General features: G+C 46.2%; 1 protein-coding gene and 1 pseudogene across 1 annotated transcript in view; both read left to right on the top strand.

Annotated features, from left to right (window-relative positions):
- Window positions 1-1798: 1798 nt before the first annotated feature.
- LOC114681472 lies at window positions 1799-7002 on the top strand (annotated as a pseudogene).
- A 5-nt stretch (window positions 7003-7007) lies between these two features.
- Window positions 7008-22609, top strand: part of LOC114681473 (MLV-related proviral Env polyprotein-like) — a 29393-nt gene continuing 13791 nt past the window's right edge. The window contains 3 exon segments of the mRNA XM_037211050.1: window positions 7008-7847; window positions 7849-8274; window positions 8376-8534. Of these exon segments, the coding sequence (XP_037066945.1) occupies window positions 7008-7847; window positions 7849-8274; window positions 8376-8534 (1425 nt within the window).

Below are 22609 nucleotides of genomic sequence, written 5' to 3' on the forward strand. Positions count from 1 at the left end.
ATATCTTTAATTAAATTCCAGTAGGAAGAGGTTTGGATGGGGACCTATTCAGGACCAAAGGTCTGGTAAAAATCATTTAATCAGTCACCAACTTGTCTCCAGCGTTTTTCATCTATGGTTCCTTCTTAAGGAAACCAAGGACAGACATAGTCCAATATAGTCAATAAATATTTTTTTAAGTCTTTCTTTTTAATCCTAATTTCTCTTGTCTTGAGAGACTGTTTCAGTCCCAAAATAAACAAATCCTGTTTATTTCATGCTTGTCCCATGGTAAACTTACCTTGTGTTGACACATTAAAACTCCTTCAGATCTGACTCATGGCCAGGAGTTTCTGTAGCGATCACTGACCGGACCCTCGATCGTGGAGCCATCTTCCACAGTGATCCAACTCTTAGGCAGGCCTGCCTTGGTGTGTGACGACGTTCACCACTCCTCCACGTCCTAGAGCCTCACGCCGGGCGCCAGTTGTCCCAGCCAGCGGGATCTTCAGCAAAGATCTTAGAAGGGGGAATGGTGAATGAAGGAACAAGAGACACAAAGAATTGACAGCAAGACAGTATTCTGATCAAGCTACAAAGTTTTATTTTTCTCAGGTGGGTTTTTTAGAAACAGACCAGGAAACTTTCTTTGGGAAAAGATCAGGGGACTGTTGAGTTGACAAACAACCCAACCCAGCAACCTAACCACAAAACATTATTACTAGTGGTCACTGTAGCAGAAAGATAAGGAAATGTTAAGTTATTTTTTAATAGCTCAGGACTTGTCCAGGCACATCAAAAGTTTCTGGTTAGTGGCTCAATACTGGACAACAGAAACTTAACTAATGAAATGCCCCCCCCGTCCCAATAACTTAGTCTAAGAAATGCCATTCTGAAAGGCAAGTACCAGAAAAACAGGAGTTCAGGAGTTCATAACTGTGGTTGGCCACCCGGCCTTGGGAGAGATAATTGTGGTCAGCCATCCGGCCTTGGGAGAGAAACCGTTGAGTCAAAACAGGATATCTGCGGTTGGCCACCTGCCTTGGGGAGTAAACAGTTGGGCTAGGAAAACACCCACTGTACCCTAGGCAAGGCCAAGTCAGCCACACACATCAAATTTCCGAGAATTAAAAATACGTCCTCAAGTTCACCCTGGCCTTCTTTGAAACAACCAATAGGAACCCTGTAACTATGCTTCTCGCTTCTGTAACCGCGCCTCTGCCCCTGGGATCCTATAAAAAGTCCCCCTTGCCCTAGGAAGGTGCGCAAGTCCTCCGAGAGACTTCAGCGCCCCAGGTACCTGTGTATCTAAATAAACCCTCTTGCTGTTTGCATCTGATCCATGGTTTTGGCGTGTTCCTTGGGTTTGGGGTCTCTCCTGAGGGAAGATCTCTTGCGGGGGTCTTTCATTTGGGGGCTCATCCGGGATTGAGACCCCTCCCTGGGACCACCGACCCACCGTCAGGAGGTAAGCCAGCCGGCCTCGGTATATGTCATCCCTGTCCTGTCTGAGTGTTGTCTGTCTGTCTGCGTGCATCTGATAATCTGTCTGTGGTGCTGGGGGCTGAAGGAGCTGACGAGCTCGGACTTCGCCCACCGTAACCCTGGAAGACGTTCCACAGGTGTCTGAAGTCCCCTCCAGGGCACGGTTTTTCAGGGCCACTCACGTATCTGAGGGATACGTGGTGTTGGTTGGAGACGAGGGGTCCGGACCCTCGCAGTCTCCTTCTGAATTTTTGCTTTCGGTTTGGAACCGAAGCCGGGCAGCACGTGTTAGTCTCATTTGCGTTTGTCTGTCATTCTTCATTTTCTGTTTAACCGTTCTCCTCCTAGAAACAGCCATGGGACAGACTGTCACCACCCCCCTGAGCCTCACGCTTAACCACTGGTCAGATGTGAAGGCACGAGCCAACAACGAGGGAGTTGTAGTCAAGAAGAATAAATGGATCACACTTTGCGAGGCTGAATGGGTCATGATGGATGTAGGATGGCCTCGCGAGGGAACCTTTAACCTCAGTCTTATTTCACAGGTGGAGGGAAAAGTCTTCGCTCCGAGTCCCCATGGCCACCCAGACCAGGTCCCATACATCGCCATATGGAGACTCCTGGCGACCGAACACCCCCCATGGGTTAGGCCATTTCTCTCCCCTCCATCGCCCCAGGCCTGCCCCCCGACAGCACCACCGCTCCCTCTCGCCCCTCCTACCTCCTCCCTTTACCCTGTTCTCCCACGAAAGGATCCCCCTGAGGCCCCTGTCCTTCCCCCGGACCCCAATTCACCTCTTATTGACCTCCTGACAGAGGACCCATCGCCATACCCGGGGAATCGGGGGCCGGAGAAACTGGCGGCCCCCGCGGCGGCACCGGAGGGACCGGTGGCCCCTCCGGCAGCCCCCGAACAGCCTCTACAGAGACAACAGGAGGATGATGCTCTGGCCCCCTCCCCAATTGCCGGTCGTCTACGAGGAAGGCGCGACAAACCAGCCAAAGAATCCAGGGCCTTCCCCCTTCGGGAGGGCCCCAATCACCAGCTCCAATACTGGCCGTTTTCGGCCTCTGATCTTTACAACTGGAAGCAGCATAATCCTCCTTTCTCTAAGGACCCTGTTGCCTTGACTAACCTGATTGAGTCCATTTTGTGACCCACCAGCCCACGTGGGACGACTGTCAGCAGTTACTGCAGACCCTCCTGACAGTGGAGGAGAAGCAGCGAGTCTTCTTAGAGGCTCGGAAACAGGTTCCTGGAGACAATGGAAGACCCACCCAATTGCCTAATGTCATTGATGCAGCCTTTCCCCTCACCTGCCGAACTGGGACTACATGACCCCTGAAGGTAGGGAGCACCTACGCCTCTATCGCCAGTTGCTCTTAGCGGGTCTCCGGGGGGCTGCTAGGCGCCCCACCAATTTGGCTCAGGTTAGGAATGTGATCCAGGGAAAGGATGAGACGCCGGCAGCATTCTTGGAAAGACTTAGAGAGGCCTATAGGATGTATACTCCGTATGATCCAGAAGATCCAGGACAGGCGCCGGGCATCATCTTGTCTTTCATCTATCAGTCAAGTCCAGATATAAGGGCCAAGTTACAGAGACTAGAGGGACTGCACTCATTCAGTTTGTCAGATTTATTAAGAGAGGCAGAGAAAATTTTTAATAAGAGAGAAACTCCCGTAGAGCGGAAGGAGAGGATGTGGCAGAAGCAAGAAGAGAGAGATAAGAAACGTCATAGAGAAATAAGTAAAGTCCTGGCCACTGTAGTGTCTCAGGGACAGGTCAGAGAGGGAGTTAGGGCGGGAGATCAAAGAAGGGCACCCCTTGACAAAGACCAGTGCGCCTACTGCAAAGTGAGAGGACATTGGGCTCGTGACTGCCCAAAGAAGCCTCAAGGGTCTCGGAGAACTAAGCCAAGGGCCACGGACCTCCTCAATCTGGAGGATTAGGGAGGTCAAGGCCAGGAGCCCCCCCCTGAGCCTAGGATAACTCTCAAGATCGGGGGGCAGCCAGTGACCTTCCTAGTGGACACCGGGGCTCAACATTCAGTCCTGACCCATACCGGAGGCTCTCTCAGTCACCGCACAGCTTTGGTCCAGGGGGCCACAGGTAGCAGGAGGTATCGATGGACCACCAAGAGAAAGGTTCAGCTGGCATCTGGACAGGTAACCCACTCTTTTTTGCATATACCTGATTGCCCTCACCCATTATTGGGCCGAGACCTGTTGACTAAGCTCAAGGCTCAGATCTATTTTGATGACAAGGGGTCGACCGTTACAGGACCCAAAGGGACCCCCCTACAAGTCCTAGCCCTAAAATTGAAAGAGGAATACCGCCTGTTTGAATCCGAGCCCTCTAAGGAGCCACCACAAGGGATGCAGGACTGGTTGAGAGAATTTCCCTCGGCATGGGCAGAGACTGGCGGCTTGGGGCTGGCTCACGACCAACCCCCACTTGTTATTCAGTTAAAAGCCTCCGCCACTCCTGTTTCAACCAAACAGTATTCCATGTCCCGGGAAGCCCACGAGGGCATTAAACCACACATCCGGAGACTCCTGGACCAGGGGGTACTTGTGCCCTGTTGATCCCCTTGGAATACCCCCCTCCTGCCTGTAAAAAAACCCGGGACAGGGGATTACAGACCGGTTCAAGACCTGAGGGAGGTTAATAAACGAGTTGAAGATATACACCCCACGGTGCCAAACCCTTACAACCTCCTCAGCACTCTTCCACCAACCCACATTTGGTATATGATACTGGACTTAAAGGATGCCTTCTTCTGTTTGAGATTGCATCCGCAGAGCCAGCTGCTGTTTGCTTTTGAATGGAGAGACCCAGAGATGGGACTTCCAGGACAGTTGACCTGGACTCGGCTCCCCCAGGGGTTTAAAAACAGCCCGACCCTCTTTGATGAAGCCCTACACTCAGACCTGGCCGAGTTCTGGGTCAAACATCCAGCCTTAATCTTGCTCCAATATGTGGATGACCTCCTCCTAGCGGCCAGAACCCAGGCTGAATGTTTAAGAGGCACTTGGGCCCTTTTGGCTAAACTGGGACAGAAGGGCTATTGGGCTTTGGCCAAGAAGGCCCAGATTTGCCAAAGCAAAGTCATTTACCTGGGATACACCCTAGAGGGAGGACAGAGATGGCTCACGAAAGCAAGAAAGGAGGCCATAATCTCCATACCCCCTCCAAGGAACCCCCGCCAGGTGCGGGAGTTCCTAGGTACTGCTGGCTACTGCCGCCTCTGGATCCCAGGTTTTGCTGAGATGGCTGCCCCTCTGTATCCTCTCACCAAGCCTGGGGCCATGTTCCACTGGGGAGAGGAGCAATAACAGGCCTTTCAACGAATTAAGAGAACCCTACTTGAGTCACCAGCTCTTGGCCTACCAGATCTGACTAAGCCCTTTGAACTGTTCGTGGACGAGAACTCAGGCTATGCAAAAGGAGTGCTGGTACAGAGACTGGGGCCATGGAAGAGACCTGTAGCTTATCTATCCAAGAAATTAGACCCGGTAGCTGCAGGATGGCCCCCCTGTCTGCGCATGGTAGCCGCCATTGCTGTCTTGCTCAAGGATGCAGGGAAACTGACTTTGGGACAGCCATTAACTGTGTTATCCTCCCATGTGGTGGAAGCTCTGGTCCGGCAGCCCCCAGATAGATGGCTCTCAAGTTCCAGGATGACCCACTACCAGGCTCTGTTGTTAGACACAGAACGAGTGGTGTTTGGACCAGTTGTCTAACTCAACCCTGCAACCCTGCTGCCCTTGCCAGACCCATCCAAGGGGCACAATTGCCTCCAGATTCTGGCGGAGGCCCATGGCACCCGCTCCGACCTAACAGATCAACCGCTGTCGAACCCAGATTTCATCTGGTTCACGGATGGGAGCAGCTTCCTCCAAGAAGGAGAACAGAGGGCCAGAGCAGCCGTCACCACCGAATCAGAGGTAGTTTGGGCCTCACCGCTGCTGCCTGGAACATCGGCCCAAAAGGCAGAGCTGATCGTGCTGACCCAGTCCCTCCTGATGGCAGAAGGTAAGAGACTCACGGTCTATACCGATAGCAGATATGCCTTCGCCACTGCCCATGTACATGGAGAAATCTACAGAAGAAGAAGCCTCTTGACCTCAGAGGGTAAGGAAATTAAGAGCAAAAAGCAAATTTTAGACCTCTTAAGGGCATTGTTCCTCCCACATCAGCTCAGCATTATACATTGTCCCGGGCACCAAAAGCATGACTCTGTCGTAACACGGGGAAATCAGCTGGCTGATTTGACAGTCCGGACAGTCGCCTTGCAACTCCCTAGGGGCGACCAGCTGCTGGTCTTGCAGGACCAACAGCCAAGCAGGGACCCCATGCCCTACAGCCCAGAGGACCAGGAACTAGCAAAGAAAATGGGGGTGGAATGGAGCCCTGAGTGACAAGCTTATATCATGGATTACAAATTAGTTATGCCAACCTCCCACACCAAATACATGCTCAAGTTCCTCCACGCACTAACCCATTTAAGCAAAAACAAGATGAGGGCCCTTCTGACTGATGAGGCTTCGGACACTGTATTATTGAATCAGGAACAGGTCCTCCAACAGGTGACTTCCAGCTGTCCTGCTTGTGCCCAAGTGAATCCAGGAAAAGCCCTTCTGGGCCACCGCCCCGGAGTCCATTGGGAACTTGACTTCACCGAGGTAAAACCCGGACTGTAAGGATACAGATACCTTCTGATTTTTGTAGACACTTTTTCAGAATGAACAGAGGCCTTCCCTACCTTGAAGGAGACCGCTAACGTGGTAACCAAGAAACTCCTGGATGACATCTTTCCCAGGTATGGAATGCCCCAGATATTGGGGTCAGACAATGGGCCCGCCTTCGTCTCCCAGGTAAGTCAGAAGGTGGCCAGGCTACTGGGGATCAATTGCAAACTCAATTGTGCATACCGCCCCCAGAGCTCAGGACAGGTAGAACGTAAGAATAGAACCATTAAGGAGACTTTAACCAAATTAACTCTCACAACTGGCACTAGAGATTGGGTGCTCCTACTCCCACTAGCTCTTTACCGAGCCCGGAATACTCCTGGGCCTCACGGCCTAACCCCGTTTGAGATTATATATGGGGCTCCCCCACCAATTGTAAATTTCCTTCACCCTGATATCTCCTCTTTTGCCACTAGCCCTACCCTGGAGGCGCACCTCTAAGCCCTCCAACTGGTACAAAAGACGGTGTGGAAACCCCTGGCCGATGCCTACCGGGAGCAGTTGAATCGCCCGGTGGTGCCTCACCCATTCAAGATTGGGGACTCTGTCTGGGTCCGATGCCATCAATCCAAGAACCTAGAGCCGAGGTGGAAAGGACCATACACTGTCTTGTTAACTACTCCCACTGCACTCAAGGTTGACGGGATAGCGGCTTGGGTCCACGTGTCACATGTGAAGGCTGCTAAGGAACCCGACGAAGCTGAGAACACCGAGACATCAACATGGAAGGTTCAACGCTCTCCAAACCCACTAAAGATAAGACTTACTCGAGAGGGCCCCTAATCCTGATGTACATTCTCCTGGTATTAAAACCAGGGTTGGCGGGCAGCCCCCACCAGGTCTATAATATCACCTGGAGTATAAGCAATCTCCTCACGGGAAAAATCGTCAACCAGACATCTGGCATGTCCACTCTGGGAGAATTTTACCCCGAAATCTGGTTTGACGCCTGTGACCTAACAGTAGACCATGACACATGCCTAACTACAGACACCCGCACCTTGGGCTACTATGCATGTCCCAGAGCAGGGAGAACCCCCTCAGAGATAAGGCGATGTGGAGGGGCGGATGTGGGGTTCTGCGGGGCATGGGGATGTGAGACTACAGGTACCACTTTTTGGAACCCAACTTCCTCCTGGGACTTAATCATTCTAAGAAAAACCCCCGGTTTTAAGGTAACTGAAATCAATGGAAAACTTGGAGGCACATGCATAAACGGGACCCAGGGGAGATGCCACCCCCTGATCCTCACATTCACTGCCAAGGCAAGAAAAGAAGCATGGGATAGTCCGAAACCATGGGGGATGCGCCTCTACCGACCAGTCGCAAGAGACCCCATATCCATTTTCACAATATCCAGAAGCTTCTCCACGGGGAACCACCCGGTAGCTGTGGGCCCTAACCCCGTCCTTAAGGAGCAGAAACCACTGTTCCTTTCAGACAGGACCTCAGTCCTTCTTCACTCCCCCTTGAACAACCCCACTGTTTCTCCCAGGACTGACCGCTCTGGGATGCAGTTGGCGACAGGGAGTCGTCTCCTAAGCTTAATTCAAGGGGCCCACCTGACCCTGAACCTTACTGCCCCTAACTGGACCCGCAGCTGCTGGCTATGCCTGGTCTCTAACCCACCCCTACTATGAAGGGGTTGCAGTCCTAGGAAACTTCACTAATCATACTTCACCTCCTCATGGTTGCTCCCAGGCCCCACAGCACAAGCTGACCCTGTCTGAAGTGTCGGGGACAGGGACATGTGTAGGCACTGTGCCCACAACCCACCAGGCTTTATGTAACACCACCCAGCAGATGGTTGGAGGATCATACTATTTGGCCTCACCAAACGGCACCTATTGGGCATGTAGCTCGGGGCTGACTCAATGCATCTCAGTAGCTATTCTTAATGTGACCTATGATTACTGTGTTATGGTCGAATTATGGCCTAAAATTATCTATCATGCTCCTGAATATGTACTTAACTACTATAAAGATAGAGACAGGCTCCCCAGAGAACCTATATCCCTAACCCTCACCCTGCTGATGGAAGGCTTAACTGTGTGTGTGTGGGGGGGTTTAGCCAGGGAATAGGGACCAGGATGGCCGCCCTCATAGAAAGCACACAATTTGAACAACTACAGGTGGCTATGCATACTGACATCCAGGCCCTAGAGGAATCTATAAGTGCCCTAGAAAAATCCCTTACATCTCTATCTGAGGTTGTTTTACAAAACAGGAGAGGGTTAGACATCCTCTTCCTACAAGAAGGCGGATTATGTGCCGCCCTCAAAGAAGAATGCTGCTTCTATGCAGATCATACTGGAGTAGTCAGGGATAACATGGCTAAATTGAGAGAAAGATTAAAACAGAGACAACAATTATTCAAGTCTCAACAGGGATGGTTTGAAGGATGGTTCCAAAGGTCACCATGGTTTACCACCCTTGTCTCCACCATTATGGGCCCCCTAATCATCCTCCTACTCATTTTATTGTTTGGGCCATGCATCTTCAACAGATTGATACAATTTGTCAAGGATAGGGTTTCTGTTGTCCAGGCTTTGGTCCTAACCCAGCAATATCAGAGGCTCAGACAGTCAGAGATGGAGCTGACCCCTTATTCTCCATCCTAAAATGAAAGATTCCATTTGGAACAAAAGAAAATGGGGGAATGAAATGCCCCCCCCCCCGTCCCAATAACTTAGCCTAAGAAATGCCATTCTGAAAGGCAAGTACCAGAAAAACAGGAGTTCAGGAGTTCATAACTGTGGTTGGCCACCCGGCCTTGGGAGAGATAATTGTGGTCAGCCATCCGGCCTTGGGAGAGAAACCGTTGAGTCAAAACAGGATATCTGCGGTTGGCCACCTGGCCTTGGGGAGTAAACAGTTGGGCTAGGAAAACACCCACTGTACCCTAGGCAAGGCCAAGTCAGCCACACACATCAAATTTCCAAGAATTAAAAATACGTCTTCAAGTTCACCCTGGCCTTCTTTGAAACAACCAATAGGAACCCTGTAACTATGCTTCTCACTTCTGTAACCGCGCCTCTGCCCCTGGGATCCTATAAAAAGTCCCCCTTGCCCTAGGAAGGTGCGCAAGTCCTCCGAGAGACTTCAGCACCCCAGGTACCTGTGTATCTAAATAAACCCTCTTGCTGTTTGCATCTGATCCGTGGTTTCGGCGTGTTCCTTGGGTTTGGGGTCTTTCCTGAGGGAAGATCTCCTGCGGGGGTCTTTCACTCAGGCAGGCAATATGGCATGGCTCTTGAAATTGTCCTCGGCATTCTACTATGTACTCAGCCTCTTTGTTTAATCTGCTTTTAAGAGAACAATTAACAAGTATCCTTACTTGCCTAGGATCTCCCACATAATTATTATTTAAAACAGAAAGTAATGCATAGTTAACTCTTAAATTATGTACTCTTGTCTATGTTCCTTAGCCAGAGAACAAACCATGTTTGTATGTCCTGTATTATTTGAATGTATGTATGTATGTATGTTATAAATGCTGAAATCACCAAATAAGTTGAAGAAATAGTCACCATAAATATTAAAAGCACCATACAGATATTTCTTGATAATACTGGCTTGGCTTTCTTGATATTTCAGCAATTTCAGGTCAAAGTCTATAAGATATCATCCCTTGTAAAACTCTGCTAATGATTTCCATGAAATATGCCTCATTATTTCCCCATTATGCCTTCCTTTGTTCTGTTAAAACACAGAGCAAAAGCCTTTTATTAGAGACACAAAAAGAGAGCCAGACATAGAGACAAACAAGATAGCATTCAGGCAGAATCAGACTCATGCAACAGCCAGGAAACAGACAGAAGACACAAGGACAGAAACAGAATTCAGACACATGCTCACTCTTGATTTATCTACTCAAAGAAGGAAGTGTTTTGACTCATTTTGCTAATGTGACACCAGGCATTCTGCTGACTCTGAAGTTAACACAGATGTATTTAATCAATGCACTTACTGATTTCTCCTTCATGGTAAGGTACAAATGGGCTCTTGTAAAAGAGATTGTGAATGACATATGATATCATCTGGAACAGTACCTGTGTGCAATATTCTAACTGTATCCACTGTTGAAAGGATAAAAGTAAACAAAGAAAATAAGTTTCCCTTTTTAGTCAGAAGAACAGTTGCCAAAAATACAAATATCACATCTCATGACAACATGAAACAAATATGAACTGAGAATGGTTAGAATTCAGATATGAATATAGTTATCTTTTTGCCAAAAATACTTTATTTAAAAAGAGATAAGGTGGATAACACATTTCACAACTCAATTCATAAAACATTTAATAAGATGAGAAGCATTCAGGGAATCTCCACTTGAAAGAAATATTAAAGTTAGCAAGTTACAGACTCCCAAAATTCTCCCATGATTTTCCTGAGACAACATGGGGACTGTCTCAGAGTTTCTGTTGTGGTTATATAACATTATGGCCAAATCAGCTTGGGGAAGAAAGAGTTTATTTTTTCTTACAACTCTCAGTTCAAACTCCATCACTGAGAGAACTCAAGGCAAGAACCATAAAAGAGTTCTGCTTACCTGCTTGCTTTCATGATTTGCTCATTCAGGACCCCTTTCCCAGAGCTGGCACTGCCCACTTTGGGATGACCACCCCCCTCTACGCCAAGCATTAATTAAGACAATACCTCATAGACTTGTCTACAGGCTAGTCTATGTAGACATTTTCATAATTAAGTTTCTCTCTTCTTAGATATGTCTAGTTTTGTGTCAAAAGTTGACAGAAACCAACCAACACAATTGATACACAAACACATGACTCATTAAGCTATACTATTTCTTTTTTCATCTGTCTCCAAGTTATAAAAGTATACTAGTATCACAATACAGAATGTTGCAACTTTTTAAAACTTTCTTTTTATTTATTCTTTGTGTCTTTCACATTATGCATCTCAATCCCATTCATTTCCTCCCATCCCAGTGTATCCACCCTCTGCCCTTGAAATCCTCTCCCCAAAATAAAATAAAACTTAAGAGAAACAAAGGAGAGAGAGAGAGAAAAAAAGAAAAATCAATCTCATTATGGAAGCTGTAGTGTGGCAGTGAGTCATACTGTTGTGGGATATTTGTATACTGTGTGAAAGTGTTTTTCTTTGATTTGTGTAATGAGAAGATGACTGGTCATTAGGTAGGCAAACAGTATAGCCAGGATTTTTGGGGAGATAAAGGAAAAGGAGGAGAGATGTAGGCATGCAGGAGATGGAGAGGAAACAGGAGGTGCAAGATGGAACAGAGGTAATACATGTGATAGAACATAGATTAATATAAATAAGTCAATTAAAGTTATAAGAGCTTGTTAGAAACAAACCTAAGCTGTAGGACGAGCTTTTATAATTAATAAGAAGTCTCTGTGCTCTTTTCTTTGTGAATTGGTGGCCCAAAGAAAAATCTTACTACATCAAAGAGGAAAGCCTTTTGTCCATCTGTCTTTACACACAAGTGTTCACTTGAAAGAGTCATTGGTTTGGCTTGAGTCCTCTGGTTTCTGCTACACTGTTGATGCTGTTCCCTGGCTGGGATTCCTCTTGGATAGTCTATTGTTGCCTTGTGTCATGGAGATCCTGAAGCTTTGGGTCTGCAGGTCTGGCCCCTTCCCATGCTCCACCAGGTCACAATGGGAGGGATGTTGGGGAGGGCCAACTCATAATCCTGGTTCTGGACCTGGATAGTTGCAGTGTTGGTCAGCTGTAGCTAGAGTTTTCTCTAGTCCAGCTGGCCCATGGTCAGGACAAATCTCTCTCACCCACCTGTCCCGCAGCTGCTCAAACCCAACCAAGTAAACACACAGAGACTTATATTACTTATAAACTGTATGGCCATGGCAGACTTCCTGCTAACTTTTCTTATTTCTTAAATCAACCCATTTCTATTAATCTATAAGTTGCCATGTGGCTTGTGGCTTACTAGTATCTTAACATCTTTTCATGGCTGGCAGCATCTCTCTGACTTAGCCTTCCTGTTCCCAGAATTCTCTTCTCTGCTTGTCCTACCAATTCTTCCTGCCTGGCTATTGACCAATCAGCATTTTATTTATACAAAGGAATATCCACAGCAGTCAGCCTACCAGCTCTTCCTTGTCCTCACCACCAGGGTGAGTTCTCCATCATTGCCCTGAATAGATCACCCCTTGCAGCAATGAGCAAGGGATAGGGCCAGTTCTCCTCCTTTCATGCCCTCAGGGTCAGCCTTCCCTCACATACACCATCAGGGCCAGCTCTACTGTGTTTCCCAGGCAAAGTGCAGGGGTCACACTCCCAAGTAATGCAGGTGGTGATGGGAAGGCACAACTCTCTCACTCTTATGATTCAGGGCCAGTTCTCCCACTTGCCACAAGTGGCGGGTGGGGGAGGAGGGGGCTGGCATCTCTCCCTTGCCCACATCACCAAAGGAATATTGCAAATTTTAAATCACATACACTCTTTAAAATGTCAAACAATAGTAAATAAACCCTTTCTTCATCAAGCTGACTTTGCCCATTGTATTTTTTACAGCAATAGAAACTTTAAGGAGTCGACTTTAAATGTGTAGTGTTTTTAAAACCTACAAAGTCACTCTAAAAATCTGAAACAATCTTTCTAAAATATCCAGCATCTCTAAAATATTCCAAATATCTTGAAAGCATCTGAAATTTCTGTAAAACCTGTGAAAAAAATAACTGAGGGCTCCCATAAAATCAAAATTAAGTTACATACTTTGTATTTCAAAAAGGAAGAACCAGGGTACAGTTACCATCAGATCAAAGCAAACTCAAATTCAATAGTTTAAGAAGGTAAGTGTTGGATATTTGAGATTCACTCCCTATCCTCTGGGCTCCAAAGGCTTAGAAAAATCTGCTTCTCTAGCTCTGTCATCTGGAACACATGCAGGTTCTCTGTGGACTCAGGCTATCCCTACTCTATGCCAACTGCTGTCCCTGGTAATCATCCTAGAGTAAAAGCATATACAAAGTGCTGGGTTTTTCACTGCAACTGGCCTGTAGCTTCACCAGTAGCATCTTCAGACTCTCTTCTAAGACTTACATTAAGCCAACTAGTGTGAAACTTTAACTTCTCTCCATGACCCCTTCAATCCTGGCATTTCTACTGCAACTGAGGCTGTAACTTTCCTAAATGGCCTCTCCTGTCCTCTCCTTAGATACTCCAGCCCTGCCATACAGCATCAAGCTTTAGCTGCTCTCCATGACCCCCTCAGGCCTTCAAATCCAACAGCTCCTGGGGGATTCTCACAGGTTACACAGTTCATTTGCCAGCATGGGAGGAAACCTTGACTGCCTCTGGAACACGGATTCTGCATACTGACAGAGAAAACACTTGACAAGAAGATTTTATCTCAATGAGGCCAGTCTTATTTTAATCATAGCTGATTTTTTAGCCCCAGCTGACCAGTATTGAATGTCCCAACAAAGTAAAGGTTTCAGTTTAGTGATTCTGGTCTTTTGTTAATCACAGCCAGATCTTCAATTCTGAGGGATCAGAACCAGAAATTCTTTTCAGAACAATGAATTCTTAATTCAGAATATTTAGGTGTTCCAATAGGTCTTTAAAAAACTATCAAAACCTCTTCAAACCATTACAAACTAGGCCTTTATTGTCTGCATTTTTCTCAAAACTCTTTATCTTCCAAGTTCCCAAGGAACATTCCCCTGGGATCTAAACATTGTCTTTTGCAGCCCAAAGTTTAACGCCACCACAGTCCTCCCCAAAACACAGGGTCAGGTCTGTCACAGAAATATCCCATGTACCTGAAGCCAATTTCTGTCTTTTTTTTTTATGGCTCTGATGAAACACCAAAAACCAAAGCATTTGGAGAGGAACAAGTTTATTGAATTCCACCATCCAGAGAAGTCAGGGCAGAAATGTATGGTAGGAACCTGAAGGCTGGAACTGAAGCAGAGACCACGGAGAAACACTGCTTACCAGTTTGTTTTTGTGGCTGGCTCAGCCTGCTTGAAGAAGACTTGCCCAACGGGGACATTTCCCCCTGTGGGCTGGTCCTCCCCACATCAATCTGTAATCAAGAAAATACTTCAGACTTCTGTATAGGCCATTCTTATAGAGACATTTACTCAGTTCATATTCTATCTTCCAAATATGTCTAAGCTTGTGTCAAGTGGACAAAAAAACTTAGCCAGCACAAATGGGTAAGACTCTTACCATTGCTCTGCAGAAAGCCCCTAGCCCTAGCATATTGCTCTACCTCCCTCTCCATCTTCACATCCTCTTTCTGACTGTGCTGCTTCCCAAGATCAGTTAACCGTATGTAGCAGACAGGAAGCATCACCTCGGCACTCTTGCTTATCCATCTCCCTGTTTCTGTGATTACCCTCTGCTGGCTAGTTCATGGTCCACCATTAGAATGAGAACACATCAAGGTAAAACTACATGGTTTTCTCAACATTCTTCATCACAGACTAATGAAATGCATATGGGATATGAAACCAAGACCTCTTTGCATCTATGGTGGGAATCCAAACCACTGTGCAGACAAGCACACACACTCATGCACACACACACACACACACACACACACACACACACAAACACACGCGCACGCGCGTGTGTGCACGCACGCACGCACGCACTTACACAAGCACTCACACATATACATACATGCACATGCATTTGCACATGCCTATATGTGTATTCCCACCTAATACATACACATATATTCTCTCTCCCTCTCCCTCCCTCTTCTTCCTCTTTGAAAAAAGGGAAGAGTCTAGATGAAACAAAAATGCTTGTGATAGTTTTCAGAAAATCTGCATTTCTTTCCTAAGAGCAATGCCATCCCTGACTCAGTTTACCTTTTAGACTAAAGCACTCTGTCTCTTCCTTTTTCTTGGTGCTGATTGTCCTTCTTGGATGAGTGACACCACGTATGAGTGAAGGATGGCTGTTCAGAGCAGCCACTGTAGCTGAAAGCACATCTTAAATGGCAGGGCTATGATGGATTCAAGTCTGCTTGTCCTTGAGAAAAGGCAGGGACAGCATGTTGGGTAATAATTGCTCTGCCTTGCTTGTAGCAGAGCACTTGGCTTATAGGGCATTGATTCATTTCAAACTTGTGTCTCTTCCAGCCCCAGGGCAAGCCCCACTATTGAAATTGACACAGAACAGGAAGAGATGAATGTGTAAAGGCTGTGGAGCCCTGAGGCTGATATTGATAAGGCAGTGTCCTTGGAAAGTTTGCTTCCTGTAGCTTTTCTCCATCACAGAGAATGCATCCTAGGACGACAGCAAGTACCAAAAGTGTTTCCACAATCAACATACTGGAATCTACCTTTATGTTACTTCAAAGAGGAGAGGAAACAATACAGAGTTCCAGAATTAAGAGACGGGGCCTGGGGCAAAGCTAGCAATGAATGACACCACATGCAGAAGCCTTTGTTTAAGTATCTCTTTAGCATATGGAGATGCAGCCTATATATCCGCTCCCTCTGTAATTTTAATTTCCAGCCAAGGACACACACTAAAGGTCACTGACAGCTAAAGCCAAGTGAATACTACCTGTCCTTGAATACCACATAGATATTTTCTGTCTGCTGGAGACAAGTAGATATTTCTGATCCTCTTTACCAAATACATACTTCTTGTCTCTTGGTACTAATAGACTCTTCCTATGCCTGTGTATAAAGCAGACAGCTCCATTCCCTGTTTCTTATTATTCTGGAATAAAGAGTATTTTCCCCACTTCTATGATAATTTTTAATTAATTTATTTATTAGGATAAGGTTAAAGTGATTATAGCTCTCATCTAGAAACACCTATCTAGAAAATAAGACCGAACCTCTACCAAGTTTGTCCACAACAACCAGGAGCTTGCCTTTCGGTACTCATTATAGCACTCCACTGCTTCTGTCACCTACCCGAAACCTGAATACTTCTATCCAGACCCAGCCAGGGAATGGCTGGAAGATGGGCCAAGTCCACGTCAAATGGTGATAGTGCATGCATTTAATCCCATTGCTCAGGAAGCAGAGGCAGGAGAAACTGAGTTGGAGACCAGTCTAGTCTACAGACTGAGATGCAAGACAGCTAGGACTACACAGAGAAACCCTGTCTCAAAATACCCAAAAATAAATGATAGGTAAATAGATAGCTAGATACCTAGATGAAAGATAGATGATAGATAGATAGATAGATAGATAGATAGATAGATAGATAGATAGATAGATAAAGATGGGGCAAGTCCAAATTCAGAAAATCCTGTCTTAGAACTGTTGTGCCCAGATTGTGACCCCCAGAGAGACCACCAAAGACGAGCATGCCGGAATGCAAAAGCAAGGTTTAATTCTGGATATCCAAAAGCAATACAAGCCTAGGCAGGGACTTCGTCCAATACATCCAACACAGTGGAGGCTGGAGGAAGCGCCCACCTGTCTGCAAGCTCAGTTTTTAAAGGGAAAAGTCACAAGGTTACATCATTTAGGGGTGCTAGTACAGGTATAATTCTGATTGGCTTGTGTCTAGGAATTCCAGAAATCACAATTCAGTTTTCCTTTTAAGGAAGTAGTTGCCCACCACCATTTTTCATTGGCTGCCCCCAGATGGGGGCATCTGGTGATTACACAGTCACTATGGAAACTAGGGTTGGGACATTATATGGTCAAGCAGTTGCCTAGGGGGCCAGGGAGAGGACATTCCATAGTCCGGCAGCCATTACCTCCTGACTACCTTGTGACTCTGTACTTTTACACTTCCTGGTTTCTGGAATCTGAACTGACTGGTCTCAGTAACTTCTGGCCTGTTCTCAAAAGGAGAAATCTTAGGCCTTAATTTTAGGGTGAAAGCATTTTGGTCTTATTTCTAAGATGGCTCATTTTGGTCTCACATTTCCCCCTTCTCATGTGCCTAATGGAACCCAATCATGGGTTTTGGACAGTTAGCTCCTAAGTATCCCTCTCTAATAATGGCCATGTATAGTTAGCCATCTTGTCTCTATGCCAGGGAGTTTCATTTTGACTCAGCATTTCAGCCTTTTCTGAACAGGGAATATGGGTGATGTATTCTCTTCTGGAACTGCTTCAAGCTGGCATTGGGGCGCCGCTTTCAGGGGCCCCAAAAGGCTGAAAAGCTAGTCAAAGACTGGGCAAGGGGGAATTGGTCAGAAGCATGTAGCTGCCTGACCCCATAGGGACAGGGAAGAACCATGTTAGCTGGGCTGGTCCACGTCAGATTTTAGCAAGTCTGGAGCTCACAGTCGTCTAGAGCACACAGTCGTCTGGAGCAGTGGAGTCAGCGACTGAAACCTGGAGGTGACTGCCAGCTGAGTAGAAATCTGTTGAGACAAATTTAAACTAGGAACAGAAGTTAAAATTTATGAACTTATTTGGAACCCTTAGGTCCATACCCTTAGTAATGGGAAAAGCAGTAGTCCCAAGACCAGGAGAGAGGAAAAATACCATCTTTAGGAATATTTATCTGGGGTCCTTTCAACCTCTGTGAAATGGGTCTAGGTTTTTATGGCTCTTTTGATCCTTTGAGGCCTACTTACAAAATGACATAAAAGTTTTAGATACATTAGTATTACCAATCTGTACTGAAATCCATATTGTAGACAAAGCAGATAATGGGTATGTTATAAAACAGCAGAAGTGGACTCATATCTTTGAGTCCCAACAAGAACTACAGATTTGGGTTAAAAGCTTGTGCATTTTCCTTCTGTCCAGAAAGCCAGGTATAAATTGGACAGAGATTTTTGACCTGATGAGAAGCACTTTTAGGTTTACATTTAGACATCCAAAATGTTGAGCTTGTGACTGAATAGTAAGTAGTCATTGCTCTACCAGCTCATCAGGGCTCCTAAATGTTAAGCTCTGAACCATAGAACAGGAGAGTAATCTGAAACATATCTCATTTTAGACTCATATCTGAACCTTTATTACTTAGAACATTTTCCTAAAAGTGAGCTAACAAGATAGCTATAGCCTAGCAGAAGGATCTGGTTGTGTGATGCTGCCATGCTGACATAGTTAGAGCTAGCCTGGCCATCAGTACTGTCAGAGATCTGAGAAGGATAAACTATATCTGAGTGCAGACCAAGAAGCTTCCAATCTTATAAATTACAGGGACCAAACCCTACCCAGGTCTCCACAGCGTTGGAGGCACCAGTCAGAACAGCATCAATCTTTTTCTGCCATCAGGTCCATAAGGCAGAGTATTTTTCCTGTGGAATAGGGACATGGAAGACTGACCTTGGTCATGCAAAAGGGTGCAATCAATTCCAGTGTCCTACTGCTTGTCCACAGTCTGGGCTGGGTCCTGGCGGCAGGCGTTGCACTGGCGCATCTTGCCCTGTGGTCAGCGTTGTCATATTTCAGGCAGAGACGTTGTGGTGCCTCGTACGTAATCTTCTTTGGAGACCTTGGGTCACTGCTAGGATCTGGAAGCCTGTCTGATATAGTAAGCTTTTAGATCAACATTTAAATGCCATATTCTGCAGATCTCTGAAGTATGAGGGCTGTCCAGGTATATCTGAATAGACAAGCTTTGTTTCTAATTACTTGTTTCAAGCTCAACCCTAAAAACATATGCAAGAGACTGAGTAAATGAGTAAACTTACACCAGTATTTACTTACTCTGACTACAATTAAAAAACTTGATTAGTTATGACTATTTATGTTCTCTAACAGTCTACAAAAGTAGCTTAAAAACAATGCTTTTAAGTTGAAGCTCTTCTAGCATCAAATACAGGTTCAGTAAAGAAACCAAAACAAAATATCATTATACAACATTTTTAAGCCTGAACGTACCTTGGGTAAGAAGAAACATTTTTTAAGCCATTGGTTTTTAACTATAAAAACTGTTCTTAAAAGACTGAGATCTCTCAAATGTCTTCCACCACTGCAACTAGACTCTTTTTGGAACTCTAGTCCTGCCATACATTTGCAAACCTCAGCTGTTTCCTATGATTCCTTTATGTTGCAAAGTTTGGCTGCCAGAGCAAGGTATATTCCTGTGTATAAAAGCATTGATGTGCAGCTTTAATATTAATCAAATACCTTATTTATTAAACATATATTGCCATCTATTTAAATTCTCTAGAAACTTGCTGTTGAACACTTGGTAAAGACATAAGTATTAGGTGTTAACCCGAGTAGATCTTTATAACCTTAGTAAAAAATGGCTGCCAGCCACATGGCTGCCCATGAGATCACCAGCCAAGATGGAGGGAGCCACATGGTTGCTGTTTAATGCTCGTTTTTCTAAACAATAATTACTTGCACACATACACACAGTTGGATCCAAGTTACACACATACATACATACAGTTAAAGCTTGCTTACATTTTCAAGTCACATGCCTGTATACATACACACATAAGCAGTTTGCAGAATCATTAGCCATTTTTAAGAAGAAAACCAATAAGAATTAACTTTCAAATTCAGTATTTGCAGGTATAAGAAACCATAACAAAGAGTTTACATCACATCCCCTCTGACCTTCTACAACCTTCCATATACCCTCAGTCTGTTCCTTTGATCCCTCAGACATTTACTCCAGACAAATTCCGCTTTTGCTTTTCTTTTAAAACAGAAACTCTTACCAAAGTCCTTCTTGTGATTTCCCTCAGTACTCTAGAATATATTGTAAAGTTACAATAGTTTAAACAAGAACAGAAATACATGCATATACCATAACAAGAATAACTCTCAATTTGCATCAGCACTGTACTGCAGACAAGAAACTGTTGGTGACATTCCATTCTTGGAGCCAGACCTTGATCAGGTTTTAGCCCCAGGGCAGGTCTTGGGAGCCCCACCCAACAGCTTGGAAGAGGAGGATGGGGAAAGCGGGGGAAAGCATGCACCGTGGAGACAAAAGATTGCTGTTAACCTCAGACCCTCAAGTACACGAGAACAGCAGACTGAAAGTGACTCCATGCCCTGGCTGGGCCCACAGACCTGTAGACCACTCCTCAGCTGTGACCCTGGAGGGGCAGTTAGTTCTCCACCAGCCCCCACACTGAGTATCTTGAGGCTCCTGCTGGCTCCCGCCAGTTCCGCCCCATGTCCACACAGGAGCCCAGCCAGAACCTGCCTGCCATATCTGAGCCCCACAGTGCTCACAGCCCACTCTAGCACAAAGCCATGCCTAGTTCCCATGCAGCCAGGCCTCTACTCCACAGCTTTTTGAGTGAGCTGGGGCCCCGAACCCACTGCATCTAGACCCTGTGATGCTCATGGGCCGCCTAGCCCTCTCAGCGGCGCCCTGGGTCCCCGAAGTAGCAGCTGTGCAGCTGCTGCCTGTGCTCTGGTCAGAGAGAGCAAGGAAGCAATGTTAGGTTAGTCTGTGCCGGTTCAACCACCAAAGGGATCTCCATCCCTTCGGCTGGCAATCCGGCCCACAAGTCCCAATGCATACACAAGCTCAGGCATAAAACACTCACACATGTGGCCACAGTTCTCACACATTTATACATTTATGAAGGTATAACAAATAACACTGACGAACAAGATAGGCAGACAAAAAGGAAGAACAAAGGCCCTACAGATGGTCCAGGCAGACGAGAGTCCGGAGAGGGAGCCTCGATAATGCCAAAGACCTACAGATGGGACAGGGACAATTCAACAGAGTCTCCCGATCCCCAGATGGATCCAAACAGATGGACCCCTCACGGGCATCTCCCGATCCCCAGACGGATCCAAACAGACGGACCCCTCACGGGCATCCTAACAGACGGACCCCTCTCGGGCATCCTATGACGGGGGAGGGGAGGACCTGTGAGGACCCCCGCGTCCTGATGAGGGGTTGGAACATCTTCCAACTCCTCCGGGGTCACCTTACAGGTGCGTCCGCCAAGGTGAGCCTGTCAGATTCAAACGCCGGCTTCGGATAAGAAAATGAAAGCAAAGACAAGAAAACTGAGTGCTCTTACCGATCGGTGCAGATGGACCTCCGGAGCTCTTAGGGATCCCGGCAGGGGGTCTCTGGGGATCCCGGACGGGCCCCCAAATGTTGTGCCCAGATCGTGACCCCCAGAGAGACCACCAAAGATGAGCATGCCAGAATGCAAAAGCAAGGTTTAATTCTGGATATCCAAAAGCAATACAAGCCTAGGCAGGGACTTCGTCCAATACATCCAACACAGTGGAGGCTGGAGGAAGCGCCCACCTGTCTGCAAGCTCAGTTTTTAAAGGGAAAAGTCACAAGGTTACATCATTTAGGGGTGCTAGTACAGGTACAATTCTGATTGGCTTGTGTCTAGGAATTCCAGAAATCACAATTCAGTTTTCCTTCTAAGGAAGTAGTTGCCCACCACCATTTTTCATTGGCTGCCCCCAGATGGGGGTATCTGGTGATTACACAGTCACTATGGAAACTAGGGTTGGGACATTCTATGGTCAAGCAGTTGCCTAGGGGGCCAGGGAGAGGACATTCCATAGTCCGGCAGCCATTACCTCCTGACTACCTTGTGACTCTGTACTTTTACACTTCCTGGTTTCTGGAATCTGAACTGACTGGTCTCAGTAACTTCTGGCCTGTTCTCAAAAGGAGAAATCTTAGGCCTTAATTTTAGGGAGAAAGCATTTTGGTCTTATTTCTAAGATGGCTCATTTTGGTCTCACAGAACCACCCAGCTCTGCCCTTGCAGTGGTTTAAATGTTAAGTACTCTTATAGGCCCAGGCACTGGAACACTTAGTTGATATATTTGGTGGATCTGTTTTGAGAGGTTTAGGATGTGTGTCCTTCCTGGATGAAGTATGTCAATGGAGTCTGTTTTTTCTTTTTCAGTTAACAGGGCTTGCCTTACTTCCAATTTGCCTTCTCTGCTTTGTGCTTTCAGTTTAGGATGTGAAATCTCAGAGTCCTTCTAAGTCACTGTGCCTGCAATTAGGTGTCATGCCTCTCCGCCATTAGCGACTGTTATCTGTCTGCAACCATAAGCGAAAATAAATTTGTTCTTTTATGAGTTGCTTTTGGTCGTGGTGTTCAATCACAGAGACAGTACAGTAGCTAATACTGGCCCTGAGGCCATGTTGGTATGTGTTCTTCTGTCTTCTGTCTTAGAGATACTGTGAAGGCTCTGGTAGAGTAGTGCTGTCCCTTGGGGGTTGAGCCTGCTCAACTCTAGGATTTGAAATACCAATATTCTCAATGAGATACTGATGTCCCAAACTCTATTTATTAAATCAAGCTGTTTTTCTTCCATGTGGCTTTGTTCCCTCTGAACATTCTCTTCTGTATGAGTTTCCCGACTAAGTTGCACATGCTGAGAGAGACATTTATTTGTCTGTCTTTAATTTCAGTGTCTAGAATTCTGTCAGAAACAGTCAGACCAAACCATCAATACTGGTGAAATGGCTGGGTTTTGTTCTCCTCACAGAAAACAATAATATTTTATATGGTATGGTA

This window comes from Peromyscus leucopus, chromosome 15, assembly GCF_004664715.2.
Source record: "Peromyscus leucopus breed LL Stock chromosome 15, UCI_PerLeu_2.1, whole genome shotgun sequence".
NCBI classification, from domain to species: domain Eukaryota; kingdom Metazoa; phylum Chordata; class Mammalia; order Rodentia; family Cricetidae; genus Peromyscus; species Peromyscus leucopus.